This window comes from Pristiophorus japonicus, chromosome 2, assembly GCF_044704955.1.
Source record: "Pristiophorus japonicus isolate sPriJap1 chromosome 2, sPriJap1.hap1, whole genome shotgun sequence".
NCBI classification, from domain to species: domain Eukaryota; kingdom Metazoa; phylum Chordata; class Chondrichthyes; family Pristiophoridae; genus Pristiophorus; species Pristiophorus japonicus.
Window position 1 is genome coordinate 322439951 of NC_091978.1, and position 20668 is coordinate 322460618.

Below are 20668 nucleotides of genomic sequence, written 5' to 3' on the forward strand. Positions count from 1 at the left end.
TGCTTTTATCACAAATGTCCTCGTTCCCGAGATGCGGATCATCTGTCAATTTCAGCTTGACAGATCGGAAAAGCCAGTTTTCAGCGCATGCACATTGCGCGCTGAAAACCAGCTTTTCCAATCCCTTCCCGGGGTCGTAGAAACTTCGTATGGGCTTGGGAAGTTGGAATTTCTATCCCATTGTTTCCATTTTATTGAGGCCAGAGTAAACATTGTAAAACAAATATAGGTGGCAGAGAGCAAGTGTAAAGGTCTAATTTTTCTCATGATTCATGTAACATTGCTAAGCATAGTTAGCTTTGCCGTCATGAGTTAAAATGCAAACCAAATCCCTTGAGTGAATTACTGCATTATTATTCACTCTCATCGCTCCATAATTCTACATGCAGCACAGGAGAATTGTAACAGGGTACTGGGATATGGAACAAGAGATAATTGGATTACCCTTGTTAAAAATATACATGCTGCAATTTTGCTTAAGCAGCATTTGTGTATAAAAAAGCATGTACATGAAATACTAGGAAACACATCTGATTGAGTGTCTGAAGATGCTTTACCAACAAAGCTTGTTCTTCTATCTTTAAATGGAGTCTTGCCTCTCAATTAATCGAACACATATGCATAGGACAACAGATGCATACACAAAAGACATAAACTTGGTGGGTCAGTGGTTGCTAGGAGCAAATAATTTACAGTCCCAGAGGCAATACAAGAGTTGGGTTGGCTAGGGATGAGGAGTGCAAGAACTGCATCAGAATTCCTGAGCTACATCTTTTGTTAAAAAATGTTATTGAGTAGGGCAAAGAAACACATCTGGAGTAACATAACACACTTATGCAGACAATACTGACTCAGATCCACTCATTTATTTTTAAATAAAAGGCAGAATCTATTTTATTCACAGGATGTGAGCTATCATGGCCAACATTTATTGCCACTAATTGCCCTTGAGTGGCTTGCTAGGCCATTTCAGAGGACAGTTAAGAGTCAACCACATTGCTGTGGGTCTGGAATCATAAAGAGGTCAGACTGGGTAAGGATGGCAGATTTCCTTCCCTAAAGGACATCAGTGAACCAGATGGGTTTTTAATGACAATCCAGTAGTTTTATGGTCACCAGCTTTTTTATTCCAGATTTAATTAACTGAATTTAATTCCCAATTGCCATAGTGGGATTTGAACACTTTAGTCCAGTAACATTACCACTATGCGACTGTTATCACAACAGGCTCAGTCAGGTAACTGACTAATAGGCAAAGGATTCTAGTCCAGGTTTGCCTCTGAATTATTGGATATTTATAGCACTTAAAAATGTACACTTTTCTAAACAAACAATTAAAGAATTGCACAGTTCACAGATCAGCTCATTAACACAAATACTATTCTGAATAAAAGTGAACATTTTTGGTCAATTTATATTGCAGGTTCTTGGTTCGGAGACATTCCAGACGGTTGGTGAGTAATGGTTTTAAAATTTATGCTTAGCTAGCTTCACCCTACCAGTGTTTCTCATCATTGCTTAGATCTTACAAATTTCTTAAAATTTATGATTTTTCAACAAGCGCAACGATATTATACATTAAAACTGCTGAATAGGTTGCAACATTTCATCAGATGAAGCTCATCACAGCCCATCACTGAAGAACCTCTGGGAGTCAGGAGAGGAAAGATTGCTACAACCAAACTTCTTCTACAACAATGAATTTCAGGGCATTGGGGGAGGGGAAGATATAGGTCAGCATTGCATCAGGTCAACAATGCTCTGCTGAAGTGTGATTGACTCTTAGGCCATTCATTGCTATCACTGGTGCTCTCCAGGGCCTGGAGAAAGAAATTGAGTTAAAGATTTGAGGGCCAGAGAAAGAGACACTGGGAGATGGAACAGCTATATATACATTAGGGGCGCAGAGAAAGAATGCAGAGCACAGAAAGAAATGGAGAGGAAAAAAAAGATTAGCATCAGAGAAAGAAAGATTGGGGTACAATGAGAGACACAGTGATAAAAAGATCATGCAAAATAAATAAATCAATTCTTTGACTAAGGGACACAGACCCAGAGAGCTTATAGCAATACAATTAATATGACACAAACATTAACAGCTGGTATTTTCATATGGGTTCTCCCAATCAGTTGCTGTAACTTGTGGGGATATTGAGGAAACTCCTGGAGAAATGAGGTAAACAGCTAAAATCATCTGTTTACACTGTTCATCCAAGATTTCCGCTGAAACTACAGCGGAAGGATCAGAGGAACCCCATGGAAATTCTCTTTCCCCCCCCCCCAAGTAAGCAGCAGACTCATCATGAGCAGAACCATGGCGTACTATCAGTTTATTTTAACTTTAAGCAGTTCCAAATATTTATCAATTTTAAAGTTATTGGGAGAAATGGAGGCTGGCTGATAAGAGCTGAAATAATATTAGTGGACATGATCATAAACACAGAAAATTTCTGAATCGACTGCATGTTAACTCAAGCTTCCTCACACTATTGGCTTCAGTCACTCTTTGACTAGTATGCCACTCTCCTCATGATCATCATCATAGGCGGTCCCTTGTATCGAGGATGACTTGTTTCAACGCCAAAAAAGGATGAGTTCACAGGTGTTTCAACGAAGGACCTAATATTCCAGGTCCCGAACTACATGTTGAAGGTTGGAAGATGCCTGTCTGTGGATTTTTTTTTAAAAACATGTGGTGGCTGTTGCACACCAGCCACCACAAGGGCTTGACAGAGCTAGATCTTGGTCCAGTGGCAAGGATTAACCAAGACGACTGGAGACCAGCTCTGCTGATGATAGCATCAGGATAAAGGCTGGCAAATCATAATTAATTGTAACAGTTTGATTTTTAGAAGGGCTAGGCTCTCACTTCAGACAACTAATGATTCTCATGGTTTGTTGCCCCAACGCATTTTTTCCCACTTCATTCTTCTCAAACAAATCCACACAATTGTTTAAGCCACAATACTGTAGTTGTTAAATTAAAGTCAATCTGCTGAAAAGCAAATATATTTATTAAGCACTTTACTATACATAAGGAATTTTTGCTCAATATAATACAAGAAATAAAATAAAATCTTACAATGCAAAATTCAATGTACATTAAAGCTATTTACAACCAAATACAAAAAACCAATGATTTAAGTGTAAATCTAACTAACTGAAATGCAGTTAAGTGACTATTTGAATAAACAAAATAGATTTGCATAGCAAAACAAAACTGATTAAAAAAAATAGAAACATACAGAATTCAAATACTGCCTGGAATTAAAGATAGGAGAATATGTTTAGAGGGCACAACACCACCTGCACTCCTCCTCAGCTGCTTTTCTTTCAACTGAATGAATGAATTACTTTGGATATTTTCAGTTTTGAATCAGATAGGCAAGTATACAGCTAAACCAGGGTCAAGCTCCAGTCAACAGGCCCAAGACAAGAACAGATGCCGATTTTTGATTCTTCAAGCTTTCATGCTTCAAATGATTCAATCCCCCCGCCCCCACCCCGCCGAAAAAACCCATCCCATCCCCTGGGGATTTGAAATATAGACACAAAGTAATACTTGCTCATGACACAGGTCTGGGAATGTTCTCTTTACAGTATTTACATTGCAGAGACATTAAAAAAATGATATTTCTAATGAGGTTAAATCAAAATATTAACTCACATAACTCTAAATGAAGACTTTCTCTCTGAAAATCTTAGCACCTTATGAATCAAGCTGTGACTATTGTCTAACCAGTATGGTAATACGAAAGGCATTTGTAAAACCTAATTAACAAGAAAGGCCGCAGGGATTATTTGAAACTTTAAACACACTCCTCTTGTGTAATAAAACACAAACCCTGTCCACAATGAAGCTCTGCATGTTTATTACTGCTGCACTGTACCTGGGGCTGTTTTGAGTTCTGGGATGCAATGACACATGATCAAGCCTGCAGTGGCAAAGTCAACACTTTCAAAATCTGAAACTGCAGTCTTTTATCTTAATCTGTCGATCACAGAAAGTAGTCCCACAGGGACAAAAATACTGTGTTGGAATACAAGCTTCTCTAAGTTTTCCCACAACAGACTATGCCTTAAACTCACATACAGAACATAAATTGATCTGGCCTTGGAATCAGCTCCTTGTCTAAGTATGAACATGCACTACACCACAGTAGTCCTGCCATCTATACCTTCAACACCTTACACGTAACAACTTTTTTTTTACACAAAGACACAAACATACAGCAAGCAATCATCTTTTCTGTGACATGTTACGTAGCTCGGTGCCTCCTGTCTCTTTCTCCCAACAGGAAAGAAAACCACACACACAGAAATCATTGTGTGTTCTTGCACGCCATTACATTTTGTACATCCAACTTTCAATAACAAAGGACAAAAGAATCTCCCTCCCAAAATCGTGCTCAACTTGAAGTCACCCTTTCTTGTATGTGTTTATGAATACAATACTGCATAACAGAAAACAAAATAAATATTAGATCAACTCAGTTCCAAACTCATTTTCAGTTGAATGTGGATGACAAATGACTCTATAAAGTCACCTCACCAAAACAATTTAAGGGGAGGCCGGAGAAAAAAGCTCCATGCGCACACATTCTACAAATGCAGATCCGAATCCATAGCGATAGGTGTGGTATATTTTACCAGTCTTCAGATCACATCTGTAGTCCTAGGTCATAAGCAACACTTTGCTTATTCACAGATTCTCAATCTTTTGGTGACCTTGACTGAGTTCTAATTTCACATTCTGCATGCTGAATTCTCCCCACTGCATCATAAAATAACTATAACTGTTGGGGTGTAATATACTGTTGTCTTTATGAAAATACAAAGTACACAAACCAATATATATATATAGCATATAGATGGTTATACTTAAAGACAGCCTTAAACATAGGCAGAGTTGAGAGTTGTTTTGTATGAAACACCTATGTAGTGGTAAAACTTGTCCTCTGTTGCTTTCATGGAGTGAATGTGCTTTCAAGATTGATAGCGGGTGACTTCTTCAAAACCAGGCCGGTGTTCCACTGAGGCTACAGTTGGTTCAGTGCCTTCGGAATACTGGCAGCAAATTATGATGGAAATTAAATGCTGCACTTCATTGAAATCCATCACAGTTTGTCTGGAAAAAAAACAATGCTTAGATTTAAATACATTAATAGGCTACCAGGATTTTCTTGAATGCGTGAAAGTTATCATGTAGTTCTCATGGTTAAGTGAAGCAGCAATAATTAATTCCCCATCATCTGCAATTTTCTAACCTCCTCTTCGGAGAGTGTCACGGTCATTCACTGGTACGTTGCCCAAATGTCCATTCTTCATGTGGGCGTAGGTTGTGAATTAGTAAGCTATTTGATATGGAGGCATCACAACAAAGTCTGATCCGGTCCTCAACTAACGTTAACATAGACACTTTCCATCGGTATTTATTGGACAGTATGCAGAAGTGAAAACCTGGCTTATTTTTCCCAATCTAGCCCAAGGTCACTGCTACTGCTAATTCATAGATGCGGAAATGAAACTTAGGATCTTCTTGGTCTTTATGGCCCAATTCCACAGTGGTAACAAATTAACCAACTCAGTCAACAGAGAGTAGACTTAACATTTGTTAATACAACATATTGGTGTTATAACCATGTGACAGATGCAAATTTGTGAAAGAATAGTCTATGGAGAGTGTTTATTCATCTAACCACTTAAGCAAATCCAATTAGTCTTTTCTACACGGTTATCAGCTCCAGTGTTTCATCCTCTCCCATAGGAGTTGTTGGGTCAAACACAATTACACTAAATCCAACTCAAAATATGGTACTCACGAACAGAAATTGGATTTTAAACCATGAATTGGTCATCATCTATAATCATATGTATATATAAGCCAAATGTACTCAACAAAATTAAAATCAGGGATCATATTGCCAATGAAATCTGAAGATTTAAGAAAGCAGGACTTTTAATGGTTGTTGAAAATTTCTCTTGAATTTAATCAGTCAGAATTAGATGACAGTACAGGCAATTGTTTCTCTTAATGCACTCTCAGTAATGGCTTCTGGTTAATGGTGGATTTATACACCTTTTTTAAAAATTGGCTCTTGGGACATGGATGACGCTGGCAAGGCTGCATTTATTGCCCATTCCCAGTTGCCTTGAGAAGGTGATAGCAAACCTTTTCTCTGAACTGCTACAGTCCTTGTGGATATGGTGCTTCCACAATGATAGAGAAGTTTAGAATATTGATTCAGCTTTGTTTCATCATTTGTGCTATGCATTGAACAAAGAGCTACATTCAACAGATGCTTGCCAATCAGCACTATTTACCCATTTATGGCAATACATTAATTTTCTCCAGTGCATCTTTTTACCCACAAGAATTTGAGCTGAATACTAACACAATTAACCCCTCCATATTTTCCTTCAACACATTGAAAACAGTGGTTACATTAATGGTTGTCAATAGAAAGCAAAGCACCTAAAACTGATGTCTCACACTTCACCTGTCTACATTTAATGTTGGATGTACATTTGTCTTTCAGAAAAACGAGAATGAAACATTTTATTCAAAAATATCTGAGCTATTAAATGTTTTTACATCATAATGGCCCAGAATTTGCAATGATAATAACGGAGAGGTTATCACCGCTCACCGTTATAATGGAGGAAAATGACAAACTTCTGGAGTATGCACATGCGCAGTTAAACGTGGAAATCCAGAAGTTGCTGTCATAGATACCCTGCTCCTCCACAGGGTGCACTGTTACAGTCCTCAACGACAGACACGGCATTGAAATGACTGCAATGGTGTGAACTTGCTTTAATTATCCACTAGTTCTGTACTAACAACAGCTGAAAAGGTTTGGGCTGGTGCCAATGTTCCCTGTAAGCTACGGTTTGTTCTGTGCGCAATCCCTTTAAATTTCCGTGCATGCATGGTATTTACAATGGTAAAGCTATTGAGCTGTGCAGGACCTTTCCCATTACTGTGTGGCCACACAGCATAGAAAGAACATTCACTGGTGTAAACAGGAGTAAATGAGTTTTTAACAGCATGATAGTGATAATTACTACAGAACCTCTCTAGCCCTGAAAAAATAATTTTACAAGTGTGGAGTCTCATTCTCTCAGAAGAAAATTAGTGTTGGAGTTTAAAATTTTTCTTACTTTTTCTATCTGTCTCTTTTATCTCTCTCCCTTAATCCCATCTGTATTTCCCAACCTTTATTTCGCTTTCTGTACATCATTTAAATCTAATTTATATTTCCTGCTTTATACTTTCAGGTTTGGTCTACAGGTTTCAGTGAGGGCTCTTCAATTTGATTGGTTGAAGAGCCTCACTGTTTCTTGACTTGATCACTGCTGTCACAGATCCCATGTAGTGGGCACACTGCTGGAAAAGACGCCAGATTAGACAATCTCTGCTGACAATCCCGTAAAAAGTTGGGAGGCAGCTGTCAGCAAGGTGAAGGATGAGCGCCATTCCTTTGCCACTAAGAGCAAAATCCAGGCCAATATTCCAATGTAGAGGCAAACTACCGGTAATTTAGATCCTAAACCCTGTATTTGATAATGGTATTAATAGTTTTATATTGTTTCTGTCTATAGTGTCAGTTTTTTGCAGGACCAAAATCACAGTGCAGGACTCAATATTTGGCTTGCCGTAATCCTGAGCTGGGCAAAAAAAAAAAATCGGTGTTCAGCACTTCCGCCGCCACAAATTGAAGTCCCACGACATAGAGGATCAACACACAATTTACACAATACAATGCGTAGTGTACGTGCTAAGACACACCCGTGGGACTGAACGTAAAGTGGCTAAATCAGCATAGAGCCTCTTTAAAAATGCTCCAGGAAAGTTTTCTAAAGGATGTTTGTGGGTTCAGGAGCATGACTGTTCTTCCTTGCCCCACAAAAATCTTGCTGCCTGCTGAACTCTCCCTGGCATTGCCCGGCCTTCCCCTTTAATACCATTCTGCGTGTTCGGTTCCTTGGAGGGACCACCAGGTTTTCCATCTCATCACTTCCCCCCCCCCCCGCCCACTCCCCATCCCCACCCCCCCAAAAAAAAAATCACTGATATTCAAATGAGGCCTGACTATGAAAACAGGTATGGCCTCTGGTGAAGTTCATTGGGCAGAGGCAGAGGGCTCACTCTGACTACTGCCCTTCTAATGAACGGAGTCACTCATCCTTGGGTGAGAAGAGAAACTGGAGTTGATAAATTTGCTTTAAGAAAATATCAGTTATTGTTCTGCATATTAAACTGCAACCCTCCACCATACAATAGTTTAATTTTGTCTCTTGCTGCCAACAGCACTTATGAAACATTCTTTCAAAATGGATGATTCTCTGGAAACTTTAAGACCAAATGTTTCAGACCAACCATTTCATTCTCTGTGGTTTAACCACGGCAGCTTTAATACCAGCATTGATATGGAAAGATGAATAATTATGCATCAGTTGTAAACAATGTTGAAGATCCACCAGTGCTGAAGTTAGCTATTTTATTTGCTGGTGAATAATTCGACCTGTGTTGAATGTACATACTGAAGTTCATACAATCTCCTAAGAGTTACCCTCCAAAACTCAATACTTCTTTCAAATCTTCTCGTCTCATGCTTTAATGGAAAAAAAATATATATATTTTTTTTAAGAAAAGCAAATATTTAATTGTGAAACCAGTGCATGGTGCATCAGTTTTAAACATAATGCCAATAAAATCAGCCAATCCAACAACTATAGACACATCCAGCTCCAGTTTCTCTTCTCTCCCACAGATGAGACAAACTTACTTCTTGAGATATGCTCAACTGTGAATGTGAGTGGAAGCTGGGATTTGAAGCCTGGATCTCCTGGCTGAGAATACAGCACTCCAAGGGGTAAAATTTTGTCTTCACCACCTGCCAGAGTGGATTATTTGTCCGTTATAGAATGAAATTTGGTTGGGCTACATAAAGGGTTGATGATCTGCTTCGCCAGATTACCCCATAGGAATTTAAGCTGAAAAAGTGCCCCTTACACTGGAATTATACCCTTCCATGTCATGACTTGCTTCAGACTGAGATAGTCTTCTATTGGAGATTCAGTTAAAGCGATATCAAAGTGATCTGGATCTAGATACGAGAATCTACACAGTACTGTTACTATGTGTAGAGCTGGTTCATCCAATAGATCAAATCATACTTAAAGATGTTGAACCTCACTGTAGGAAAGTTGAATATACAACAGAGCAGAGATGTCACAACATAAATACTTGCATGCATTAGAGTTGCACACAAATGAGCGATACAGTACCTGCTACAATGGTGTCTCCTTCTTGTAGTTAAAGCTAGGGTCTGTTCCTTCAATCTGTAGTTTTAGGGCTTGCTTCAGACTCAGTTCAGTCTCTGCTAATGGATAACCTTCCAAACATTCAGTATGTCCTCTCTCCTGTCCACTCCTTGGTACAGCAACCCTGCCCAGAAAAACAGGGTTCCCTTGCAAATAATTTGGATTTGTCATTATTCCATTTCTTTTCTTTTGTTCCCCGTGCTGCTGAATTAAGAACTGTTGCTGAGCTCTTGTTGTTTCCTGTGGACTTTGTGGAATCAGGATTTTACATTGTGGCTCAGGTGGTGCTTGCTTTAGTGACACTACATTATTCTGTACCATTTTATTTATGGCTGTTCGTTTGTCTAGTTGTGTCATTTCATATTCCAAAACCTTCGGCTGAGAGGAGCTGTGTTGCTTGTTCTGGGCTGATCTCTTCCCAGATGAACCAGTTTTGGCGGAACCTTCACTGGGTTCAATGTGTCCAGTTTTGCTGCTTTTACTAGATCTCGCACTGGGCTTCATTTGTCCCCATTCGTGTTCACTAGTTGGGGAACCAGCATATTGTCCTATGGAACGTGTAGTAGATGATGGAGATACAATAGACTGCCTGCTTCGACTGCGTGGCAAAGAATGCTGCTGTATCTGTTCTGTGAAGGACATGCCATGGAAACTGTCCATAGGTACAGTCTGGGCTGTTGCTGTGGATGATGTTGTGCGGAGAGAGGAGTTTTTGGAACTCTTTAGTGAATTATTGGACAGTGAGGACTTCTGCCGATCAACTGTTGAATCTGGAGATTCAGAGGGTGAACTGAAAGGGTGTTGAGGACCATTAGAGAAACCACGCATAGCAGACTGCAGATCTCCACCAGTGCTACCAGAGCTATTTGATTTAATTGTCAAGGACTGCATTTTCACAGTGACAGACTGAGGGGCTGCCTGTTCCATTGTGTGAACTGGAGAAGCATTACATCCATTTAGACTGGAGGCCCCATACTTTTCCAATAACTTTATAATCTGCGTATGGCCACCTTTTGCTGCAACTCTCATTGCAGTGCGTCCAAATTGGTCTGCATGGTTCGGATCAGCACCATGTTCCAGCAATGTCTGAACAACATCCACGTGCCCTTCCTGGGCTGCAATGCAAAGAGCAGTAGCACCCTGGTTGCATGTGTGATCTACCAATGCTCTGTGGTCAATTAGCAACTGTACAACCTTCATGTGACCTTGCCATGCAGAAGACTGCAAAGCTGACCGCTTCTCATTGTCAGCGGAATTGACATCAGCATGGTAATTTATCAAAAGTTGGGCCATTTCCAAGTGTCCCTGCCAGCAGGAGACATGCAGAGCAGTTCTCCCCTCTGCATCTGTGCTTTCTACATTTGCTCCATTTTCTAGCAAATACTCAGCCATTGCCAGTTGATTTTCAAGTGCCAGGATGTACAGTGTTGGCCGGCTGTCAGCATCCTTGCAATTCACATCAGCACCATGGCTCAAGAGCAGTTCAACTATATCTCGATGACCTTCTAACGATGCAACACGTAATGCATTCCTACCATCATAACCTCTCTGATCCACGTTTGATTTGTTTTCAAGCATGACCTGCACACAGTCATAATGACCCTCCTGACCAGCCAGTATTAAAGGGATTCGACCATCATTGTCCACCTCATTAGTTCTAGCACCTTGTTCAATAAGTGCTTCACATACTAGTCGGTGGCCCTCAAATGCTGACATATGCAATGGAGTCCAACCAGCATCATCTCTATGATTCTCATCTAGTCCCCTGTCCAGCAGAGTACGCACCACTTCTACATTCCCTTGTGCTGAGGCTATACTCAGTACTGTTCTTCCTTCACTATCAATGGTATCTACAGCTGCACCCCAAAACAACAAGGTGTTTACAACAGATGCATGGCCCATGGACGCGGCAGCCAGAAGAGGAGTACGACCATTGTTATCTGTGTGATCCACATCTGCCCCTCCTTCAAGAAGCAAATCGACAACATCCACGTGACCTTCATAGGCTGCTACTAATAGTGGAGTCATACCATCTTTGTCACAATGGTCAACTTCTGCTCCTCGGTCAATCAGCAAACTAACAACTGATGCATGACCTTTGCTTGCAGGGACGCACAGCGCAGCTACTGACAGGGCTGTCCTTCCATCCACATCTTCATGATTTATCTCGGCACCATGGTCTACCAGGTGTTCGACTATCTCTCTATGCCCCATATATGCTGCTGCAATGAGTGCAGTCCTTCCTTCATTATCTGCTTTGTTAACCTCTGCTCCATGCTGAAGCAGATTTAGAACAATGTCCTCATGTCCTCCCCATGCTGCAGCCCTGAGAGCAGTTCGACTGTCTGCATCTGCACAATCCACCTTAGCTCCAGCATAGAGAAGTGCAGATACCACCTCTGTATGCCCTCCCCAAGCTGCCGACCTTAATGCTGTCCAGCCATCTTGGTCAGTGTGATTTATGTTAGCACCATGTCCGATGAGGCAATTAACAACCTTGGTATGACCCTGCCTTGCAGCAAGTGTAAGTGCCGTCTGCCCATGATTATCCTCAATTTCCTGATCAGCGTCCCTAGAGATCAGTAGATTAACTACATCCAAATTGCCACTGTAGGCTGCACTACCCAACAGTGTTCTTCCATTAGAGTCACTCTGGTTAACAGATGCACCATTATCTAGTAGAGTTCGAATGGAATCCTCCCTCTCCAGCGCCTGCCGTACAATACATGATGTGCGGTCATCGTCGCTGTTCACATGAGCTCCTGCCTTTACTAAAAGCTGTAGTATTTCCTGCTCCTTAGGAATCATTGTCAACAAAGCTCCTTTCACAGGCGTGCTGTTCCAGATCATCCACAAAGCTAAGTGATGTGGCTCCAGCTGCAAGTTCGAATTAAGCAGGTGCAGTGCAAACTCCTGTACCTCCAAAGGGGAGAGCTCTTTTGCACGACATGTATAACTCATAGCCAGCATCCTGTGGCCCTCTGCTGCATTACACAAGTATTTCTGTGTGCAGTGCTTCACATCAAGCAACCACTCTGCAAAACTGTAATGAAACAGAATTTTAGTGCTTCCCAAGCCATCTACAAGAACCTTTGATAATATATCTAATTTCCGCTGAAATTCTTCAATCGTCATGGTCATGTTTTTTGTCCAGACTGCATGATACAATTCCAAAGTAGTCAATGGCCTACATGCAGCCAAAATTACATTTAGAATAGGCTGCACTTTTGCAAACTGTTTTCGCACGAAAAGCCTCTGACAAAGCCAGAGATAGAGTCCGTTCAGCGTTCCTGGAATATCCCTTATCTCTCGCAGCATAATAAAACTTTCCACCACTCCATCAAGGACACGTTCAAGATAAAGGAAACAGCCACTGCTTTTAATATGGAGTTGGTTCAACATTTCAGCTGTTTCTTTCGTCAGATGCTGTCTCAATGCTTCCTCCTGGTCCAGACGATATAGGATATACTGCTGTACGTCTTTTACAATGTAGGCTTTACGCAGATCATCCAAGCTAATTTTTCGGAAGCCTGCAAGAAAAAAATATTGTGACTAAATAATGTGATTAAAGACTACCATAAGCAGAGGTTTATTGAGATTTTGGCTGCCTCTTTCATAAAACATTCTTTTGCACTTCTTGATGTCCAGCTGATAAGTACAATACCGACTGTGTAATCTTTGACCCCTCCCTTTGTCCTTGCAAACCACTGCCCATCTGCAATCTCCTTTTCCACTCCAAAGTTATTAAAAATTGTCTCCTCCCAAATATGTGCGCATCTTTCCCACAGCTCCATGTTTACACCTCCAATCAGGTTTCTACCACGGCCCTAATCAGTCACAAATTACATTCTCTGCGACTGTGATCATGGTGCACTATCCCTCTTGATCCTCTCGACCTCTCTGCAGACTTTGACATGATTGACCACATCATCCTCCTCCTCCTCCTCCAACACCTCTCTTCCGATATACAGCTTCGTGGGACTGCCTTTGCCTGGTTCCACTCTCACCTATCCAGTTGTAGCCAGAGAATTTCCTGCAATGGCTTCTCTTCTTGCCCCCACACTGTTATCTCTGAAGTCTCTCAAGAATCTATATTTAGTCCTCACCTATTTCTCATCTACATGCTTCCCCTTTGACCACATCACCTAAAGATATGGGGCTCAATTTTCCCCATTACCGTTTTTTTGCGTATTTGAAGAGTCCTGCCCGTTTTCTTTGGGCCGACTACGCAACTTTCCCCATTGTAATTTTTGATTTTGGTGCCGCGCAGCCTGTTCTGTAGCTTTGAGGGGTGGAGCCCAAGGTCTGTACTATAAAAAGGAGGCCCCCCGCTTCTGTGCATGCGGGGGGAAAAAAAAAAAATACATTTTCTACATGATTGGTATGGGATCACAAGCCCAGTACAGCTCCCGGTTTGCATTCAGCCATTTTTAAAGAGTCAGTTGTGTGTGAGAACTTTTCTTCTGAGTAGAAAAAATCATAGCTGCAATATGCAACGCAGCTCAAGGATCAAAAATATATCACAGGAGGAAGTGGAGGCCCTGGTTACTGTAATTGAGGTTAGATGGCATGAGCTGGACACCAGCAGAGGTCAAATAAAAGTTGCACCAAAAGAAAAAAAGAAACGCTGGAACCAATTTTCACAAGATTACAGTGCAATGGTGACCACACCAAGGTCCGGAGACCAGTGCAAAAATAAGTGGCAGGACCTTGGTCAAGTAGTTGGTGTAATTAATATTTTTATTTTTTCACTGGAATTGCAATTGTAAATGTGACCATCTGTATGTCCCACCCAGCAGAAAGACACCCTCTCCAAAAGGTTATATTTTCATCTTTCCAGAGGTAGGTGGCCCACAACAAAAGAGAGAGAACTCGAACAGGAGGAGGCCTGGCAAATCTGCACCCACTGACACTCGTGAAAGTGAGGGTCGCTGCTTTAATGGGTTCTACCTGGAGAAAAGCACAAGCACAAGCTGGGCCTACACTCGAGGGAGAGGGTAAATCCTGCAAATTCCACAGTCTGGCTTTGCTAAATGTTAAGTACTGCGTGGGCTAACCATGCTTCGGTTCATGGGGATGTCGCTGTCAGCTACGCTTCGGTTGATGCAATGTGCTATCATTCATTGTGGTCCTTCAAATGAGCCTGCTGCCTGCGCTGTGTGAGTCTACACATGCCACCCTGTCCCCTCCTCTGCTGCTAACCATTTATCTGTTCTGTTGTTATATTTTGCAGAACTTGAGGCCAACCCTGACGAGGCTGAAGCTGATGCAGAAGATTCAGACACGGATGAGCCTGAAGAGAACATCTCCCAAACCAACCTTCCAGACCATGAGGGTGATGGAGAGGATGAAGCCCCCACTGTTGTACTCACTCTGGAGGAGGTGCTGGTGCCACCCATTGAGGTGCCAACCCTTTTCCTGCATGGTGCGAGTGGTGGGACATTTCCTGGTTTCACACTGTCCGAGGCTGGGGGTTCCAGTGGGGTGCAACAAGGCAAGCTCAGGGCACCACCGTCCGAGGCTGCGGGTCCCAGTGGGGTGCCAGGGCTTCACCGGCCGAGGCTGCGGGTCCCAGCGGGGTGCAGCAAGCCACACCCAGGGTGGGGAGGGGAAGGCGAGCTCGACAGTACTCTCCTGAGATGCAGGTTGTAACAAATGTGGTTCAGATGATGGCAATGAGTGGGGAGAGTTTTGACCTTACACGATCACTCCTGGACACCATTAGTGGGGTGGGTGATGAGGTATCGGGATTGTCGGGAGAAGCAACAACACACTCAAGAAATGGGAACACTGTCCAGGCACATTAGGGATGAAAGGTCGCAGGTAGCTGATACACTGTCGGTGAACATGAGCAAGGGAATGTTGCAGGTAGTTGACACATACTAAGCAGGCAAATGAAGTATGGTCATTTGAGTGAGGTACCAGAGAGTATACAGCACCCATAAAACCATATCCCAGTTAAAATTAGCAGCATCAGAACAGCAGGTCAAAAGACTGGAGAGTGGGGCGAAGGGGGTTGGGAGGGGAGAAGGAACATATAATTATAAAAAAATTATAAAATTTGTACTGCCAAAATGGCCACCATGCTCCACCCTTTGTAAGAACATAAGAAATAGGAGCAGGAGTAGGCCATTTAATATCATGGCAGATCTGATCATGGACTCAGCTCCACTTCCCTGCCCGCTCTTCATAACTCTTTATTCTCTTATCGCTCAAAAATCTGTCCAAATCCGCCTTAAATATATTCAATGACCCAGCCTCCACAGCTCTCTGGGGCAGAGAATTTCATAGATTTACAACCCTCAGAAGAAATTCCTCCTCATCTCGGTTTTAAGTGGGTGGCCCATTATTCTGAGTCTATGAACTAGAACCTCCACTTTTTTTGCATGCTTAAAAAGCCCACTTTATCACCGAAATGACGTATAACGTCCATATATCGTCCATTTTGGCACAAAATGGAAACTGGCGGGCATTTTTTGGAAACTTACCCCGAGCGTTACTTACACCATGTGCATAATGCAGGGAAAAAATATTTCTGCCTGCCCACTTTTTTTGGGCGGAATCAGCAGAATGGGCGGATTAAACGACAATAATATCGCCCACGGTTACTTTCCACATGGATTTAATGCCGAGATTCAATATTAACGCTTGCCCACATTTTTTTGTCGTAAAGAGCATATTTACCGAAACTAGCGGCCATGAGATTGCCCAGCGTCAATTTCACCACATCGCACACTTAGTGCCCACAATATCGCACGCCCAAAACACCGCCCCACAAAAAGTAGAACTAACCGGAACTAATCACAGCATTATGGAGGTCGTTGGAGTTGATGTGAACATCTGTAAAAGCATCTTGACCATACTATGACCGATTGGAATTGAAGGGGTGTCTTCATCGGGACATTCCTGGTTTGTGACCAATTGATGGAAAACAGAGAGCTACTGCATTGGGGCCTGTCCTTTCTCACCCTCTCTTGATGAACAAATACATGCAGCAGACTCGACATCGCCAAAGGAACATTATGTCCAATGTAAGACATGACAGACGGATGAGGAGGACCAGACGTTACAACCCTCGCAAGGACAAGGAGAAGCATTCTTACCTCAACTTGCCTGACACCACCTGCCTTCGGAGACTGTGCTTCCACAGAGGTTATCACTGAGGTATGCCAGCTGATAAGGGTAGATCTGCAGGCTGCCAGCACCAAAAGTACTGCATTGTCCATCGAGGTCAAAGTCACCGCGGCACTGTCGTTCTACGCCTCAGGTTCTTTTCAGGCCACAGCTGGCGACATTTGTGGACTTTCTCAGCATGCCACACATCGCTGCATTAGACAGGTCACTGAAGCCCTGTACGCATACAGGAGGGACTTGATCAGCTTTCCTATGACCAGGGAGGCACAGTGAGAGGGCTCCAGGATTCTCCAGAATTGCAAACTTCCCCAAGGTGCAGGGAGCAATAAGACTGTATGCACATTGCAATGCGGGCACCTTTTCAGGTTGCTGAGGCTTTCAGGAACCGTAAGGGATTCCACTCCCTGAATATCAAACTGGTTGTCGACCACCAGTAAATTATACTGGCAGTGAATGCTCAATTTCTGGGCAGCATCCATGATGCGCACATCCTGTGTGAGAGCACTGTATCTGACTTGTTTAACAATCAGCCACAAGGTCAATGCTGGATGGTTGGTGACAAAGGATATCACCTCGCCACCTAGCTGATGATCCCTCAGCGTGACAACCACACTGAGGCCGAGAGGCGATACAAGAGCCAGAGAGAAAATCATTGGAGTGCTGAAGCAGCGCTTTAGATGCCTGGACGATTCGGCAGGCGAGCTCCAATACCACCCTGAGCAGGTAGCTCAATTCGTGGTGGTGTGCTCTATGCTACACAACTTGGCTATCAGGAGGGGACAAGAATTGCCTGAAGAGTCTGACAGTCCACCTCAGCAGAGAGAGAAAGAGGAGGACGAGGAGGCGGATGCTGACATCGGCCCAGACAATCAGGCTGATGCTGAAGTCATGCTCCCGCCCCCTGTAGACCGCATGAAAGGGCCCATGGTGGCATGATAGCTGCAAGAGCCTTACGTCAGGAGCTCATCAATGATCGCTTTGCCTGAAAGAACATTATTTACAAGGCTGACACACTGCTGGGTGTGCAGGTCATACATCAATGGTGGGCATCACCTTGGTGACAGTTAAAGTTGAAGTTGATTGAAGTTAAGTGTGATTATACCCTTTGATGTTAAGGAATCACCAGCATGTAATGGTGCAGCTATCTGAGCCAATGTGCTACAAGGTTTAGTTAAATAAAAAACATTTAAACCAAACATTAGTCTGAAATCATCAGTATTTCTGTACAAACCAACCTTACCCCCGCTTCTCCTCCCCACCTCCACCCCTTCCCCTCTTGACTCCAAGCCTCCTGGGCAAAGCTGCATTTGTAGGGGGGAGGGGCGTGTAAAGGGTTGGTTGGACGGATATGGAAGAGGACGGTCCCGAGGTGGGAACATGCTCCGAGCCAGAAGCAAGATGTTGCTGCTGGCTCTCGTGTGGTTGGCAATGGGAGTGCGTCACCTTGGGGTGCAGTGCGGCGCTCCGAGACTACTGGGAGCCCTCTGCCACCAGTGTTCCTGGCTACCAGCTCCAGGGCCTCCTCAATCCCTTCCATGTTATATCTTATTTGTTGGACAAAAACTCGGTGCCAACTATGTTCATGGTGCTTATTGGCTTTTTGCCACTGGTGAATCTCCCTCATGCCTCCCACAACAGCCAAACAAGCATGCACCACAGCCACATATGCTTTCAGTGTATCTGAGCTCCTTCTCTCTCTCGGTCTCCTCTTCTGCGCATGTCATGATTACCCTTGACCTCCTGAATCGCGGGAATCGAACGTTGCCATGCCGTTGCTAAAGACGGCCACACTTTACGTCAGAAGGTCCAAAAATTTTAATGCTACCGCCCACTTGATATCGCTCACAGTAACGCCCATTTTCAAAAATGGAAACTAGGTGTTTTGAGAATGGGCGAGAAACTGGCTATCTGAAAACCCTTTTTTTTTTTAAAAAACATCCATGCCGGAAATAATGCCCAGTTTTGGGTGATAAGCACAAAAATGGAGGTTCTAGCCCCATGTCCCCTAGTTTTAATTTCCCCCCCCCCCCCCCGAGTGGAAATATCCACTCTGCATCCACGTTGTCGAGCCCCCTCATTATCTTATATGGTTCGATAAGATCACCTCTCAGTCTAGTGAACTCCACTGAGTATAGGCCCAACCTATCTTCATAGGTCTACCCCCTGATCTCCGGAATCAACCTAGTGAACCTTCTCTGAACAGCCACCAATGCAAGTATATCCTTCCATAAATACAGAGACCAAAACTGTATGCAGTACACTCGGTGTGGTTTCACCAATACCCGGTACAGATGTAGCACGACTTCTCTGCTTTTATGCTGTATCTCCCTTGCAATAAAGGCCAACATTCCACTTGCCTTCCTGTTTACTTGCTGTACCTGCATACTAATTTTTGTGTTTCAATCACAAGGACCCCCAGGTCCCTCTGTACCGCAGCAACTTTGCAATTTTTCTCCATTTAAATTATAATTTGTTTTCTATTTTTTCTGCCAAAGTGGATAACCTCACATTTTCCCACATTATACTCCATCTGCCAAATTTTTGCCCACTCACTTAGCCTGTCTATATCCCTTTGCAGATTTGTTGTGTCCTCCTCACAATTTGCTTTCCCACCCATCTTTGTATCATCAGCAAACTTGGCTACATTACACTCGGTCCCTTCATCCAAGTCATTAATATAGATTGTAAATAGTTGAGGCCCCAGCACCGATCCCTGCGGCACCTCACTAGTTACTGTTTGGCAACTGGAAAATGACCCATTTATCTCAACTCTGTTTTCTGTTAGTTAACCAATCCTCTATCCATGCTAATATATTACCTCCAATCCCGTGAACTTTTATCTTGTGCAGTAACCTTTTATGTGACACCTTACTGAATGCCTTCTGGAAATCCAAATACACCACATCTACTGGTTCCCCCTTACCCACCCTGCTTGTTACATCCTCAAAGTACTCCAGCAAATTTGTCAAACATGATTTCCCTTTCATAAAACCATGCTGACTCTGCTTGATTGAATTATGCTTTTCCAAATGTCCTGCTGCTGCTTCCTCAATAATGGACTCCAGCATTTTCCCAACGACAGATGTTAGGCTAACTGGTCTCTAGTTTCCTGTTTTTTGTCTACCTCCTTTTTTAAATAGGGGTGTTACATTTGCAGTTTTCCAATCCGCTAGGACCGCCCTAGAATCCAGGGTATTTTGGTAAATTACAACCAATGCATCCACTATCTCTACAGCCATTTCTTTTAAGACCCAAGGGTGTAAACCATCAAGTCCAGGTGACTTGTCCACCTTTAGTTCCATTATTTTACCGAGTACTACTTCTTTAGTGATAGTGATTATATTACGTTCCTCCCTCCCTATATAACCCCTTGATTATTCACTATTGGGATGTTTTAGTGTCTTCTACGGTGAAGATTGCTACAAAATATTTGTTGAATGTCTCTGCCATTTCCCTGTTCTCCATTGTTACAACATGTACTTTTGCCACTCTTTTCCTTTTTATGTACCTGTAGAAACTCTTACTATCTGTTTGTATATTTTGTGTTAGTTTACTTTCATAATCTATCTTCCCTCTCTATCATTTCTTTAGTGGTTCTTTGCTGGCTTTTAAAAGTTTCCCAATTGTCTAGGTCCCCTTGGAGGATAAGCCACACCATGAAGTTTCATTGGAATGTGTAACTGGAACCGCCCATCTCAAGATCTCACTGACTTTGCAAATTGCAATCCGATCCACTTTGACTTCCTGAAGCAACAGAGGACAGAGCTCCGCAGAAGACAGCAAGGGCCAGCCAAAGTGTCTTACCCCAGCACAAGTGCACTCCTTCCCCAGCCAAAGTCCCTCCTTACACCAGCGCAAGTGCTTGTCCTTATCCCGCATCCACCCCCCCCCCCCCCCCCCATAGACTGGGCATTGTGTACAGATGGTTAACAAGTTTATTGGGCATGAAGTGAATAGCGAGTGTCATGGCTTCTGGATTTTATCCACTCTAATGATGTCCCTTGTAAGGGGTTGGAAGAATGTGATCTGTCTTCCCTGAGTTCCCTCTCTCCACTCCAATAACCCCCACCCCCTCCCACCCCGTCCCCGGTCTCTCTCCCCTAGTCTCTCTTCCACCACAGTCTCTTTCTCCCTCTCTCCTGCAGCATCTCTCTCCTACGCAGCCTCTCTTTCTCTCTTCCCCCCAATCTCTTTCTCTCTCTTC

The 20668-nt window shown here is 43.0% G+C and overlaps 1 protein-coding gene across 1 annotated transcript in view; it reads right to left on the reverse strand.

Moving 5' to 3' along the window:
* Positions 1 to 3536: 3536 nt before the first annotated feature.
* Positions 3537 to 20668, reverse strand: part of ankrd50 (ankyrin repeat domain 50) — a 186085-nt gene continuing 168953 nt past the window's right edge. Inside the window, exons 3-4 of the mRNA XM_070871825.1 lie at positions 9295 to 12860; positions 3537 to 5128 (exon numbers count right to left, since the gene is read on the reverse strand). Coding sequence (XP_070727926.1) covers positions 9298 to 12860 — 3563 coding nt within the window. The 3' untranslated portion in view covers positions 3537 to 5128; positions 9295 to 9297. The remainder of the gene's footprint in view (positions 5129 to 9294; positions 12861 to 20668) is intronic.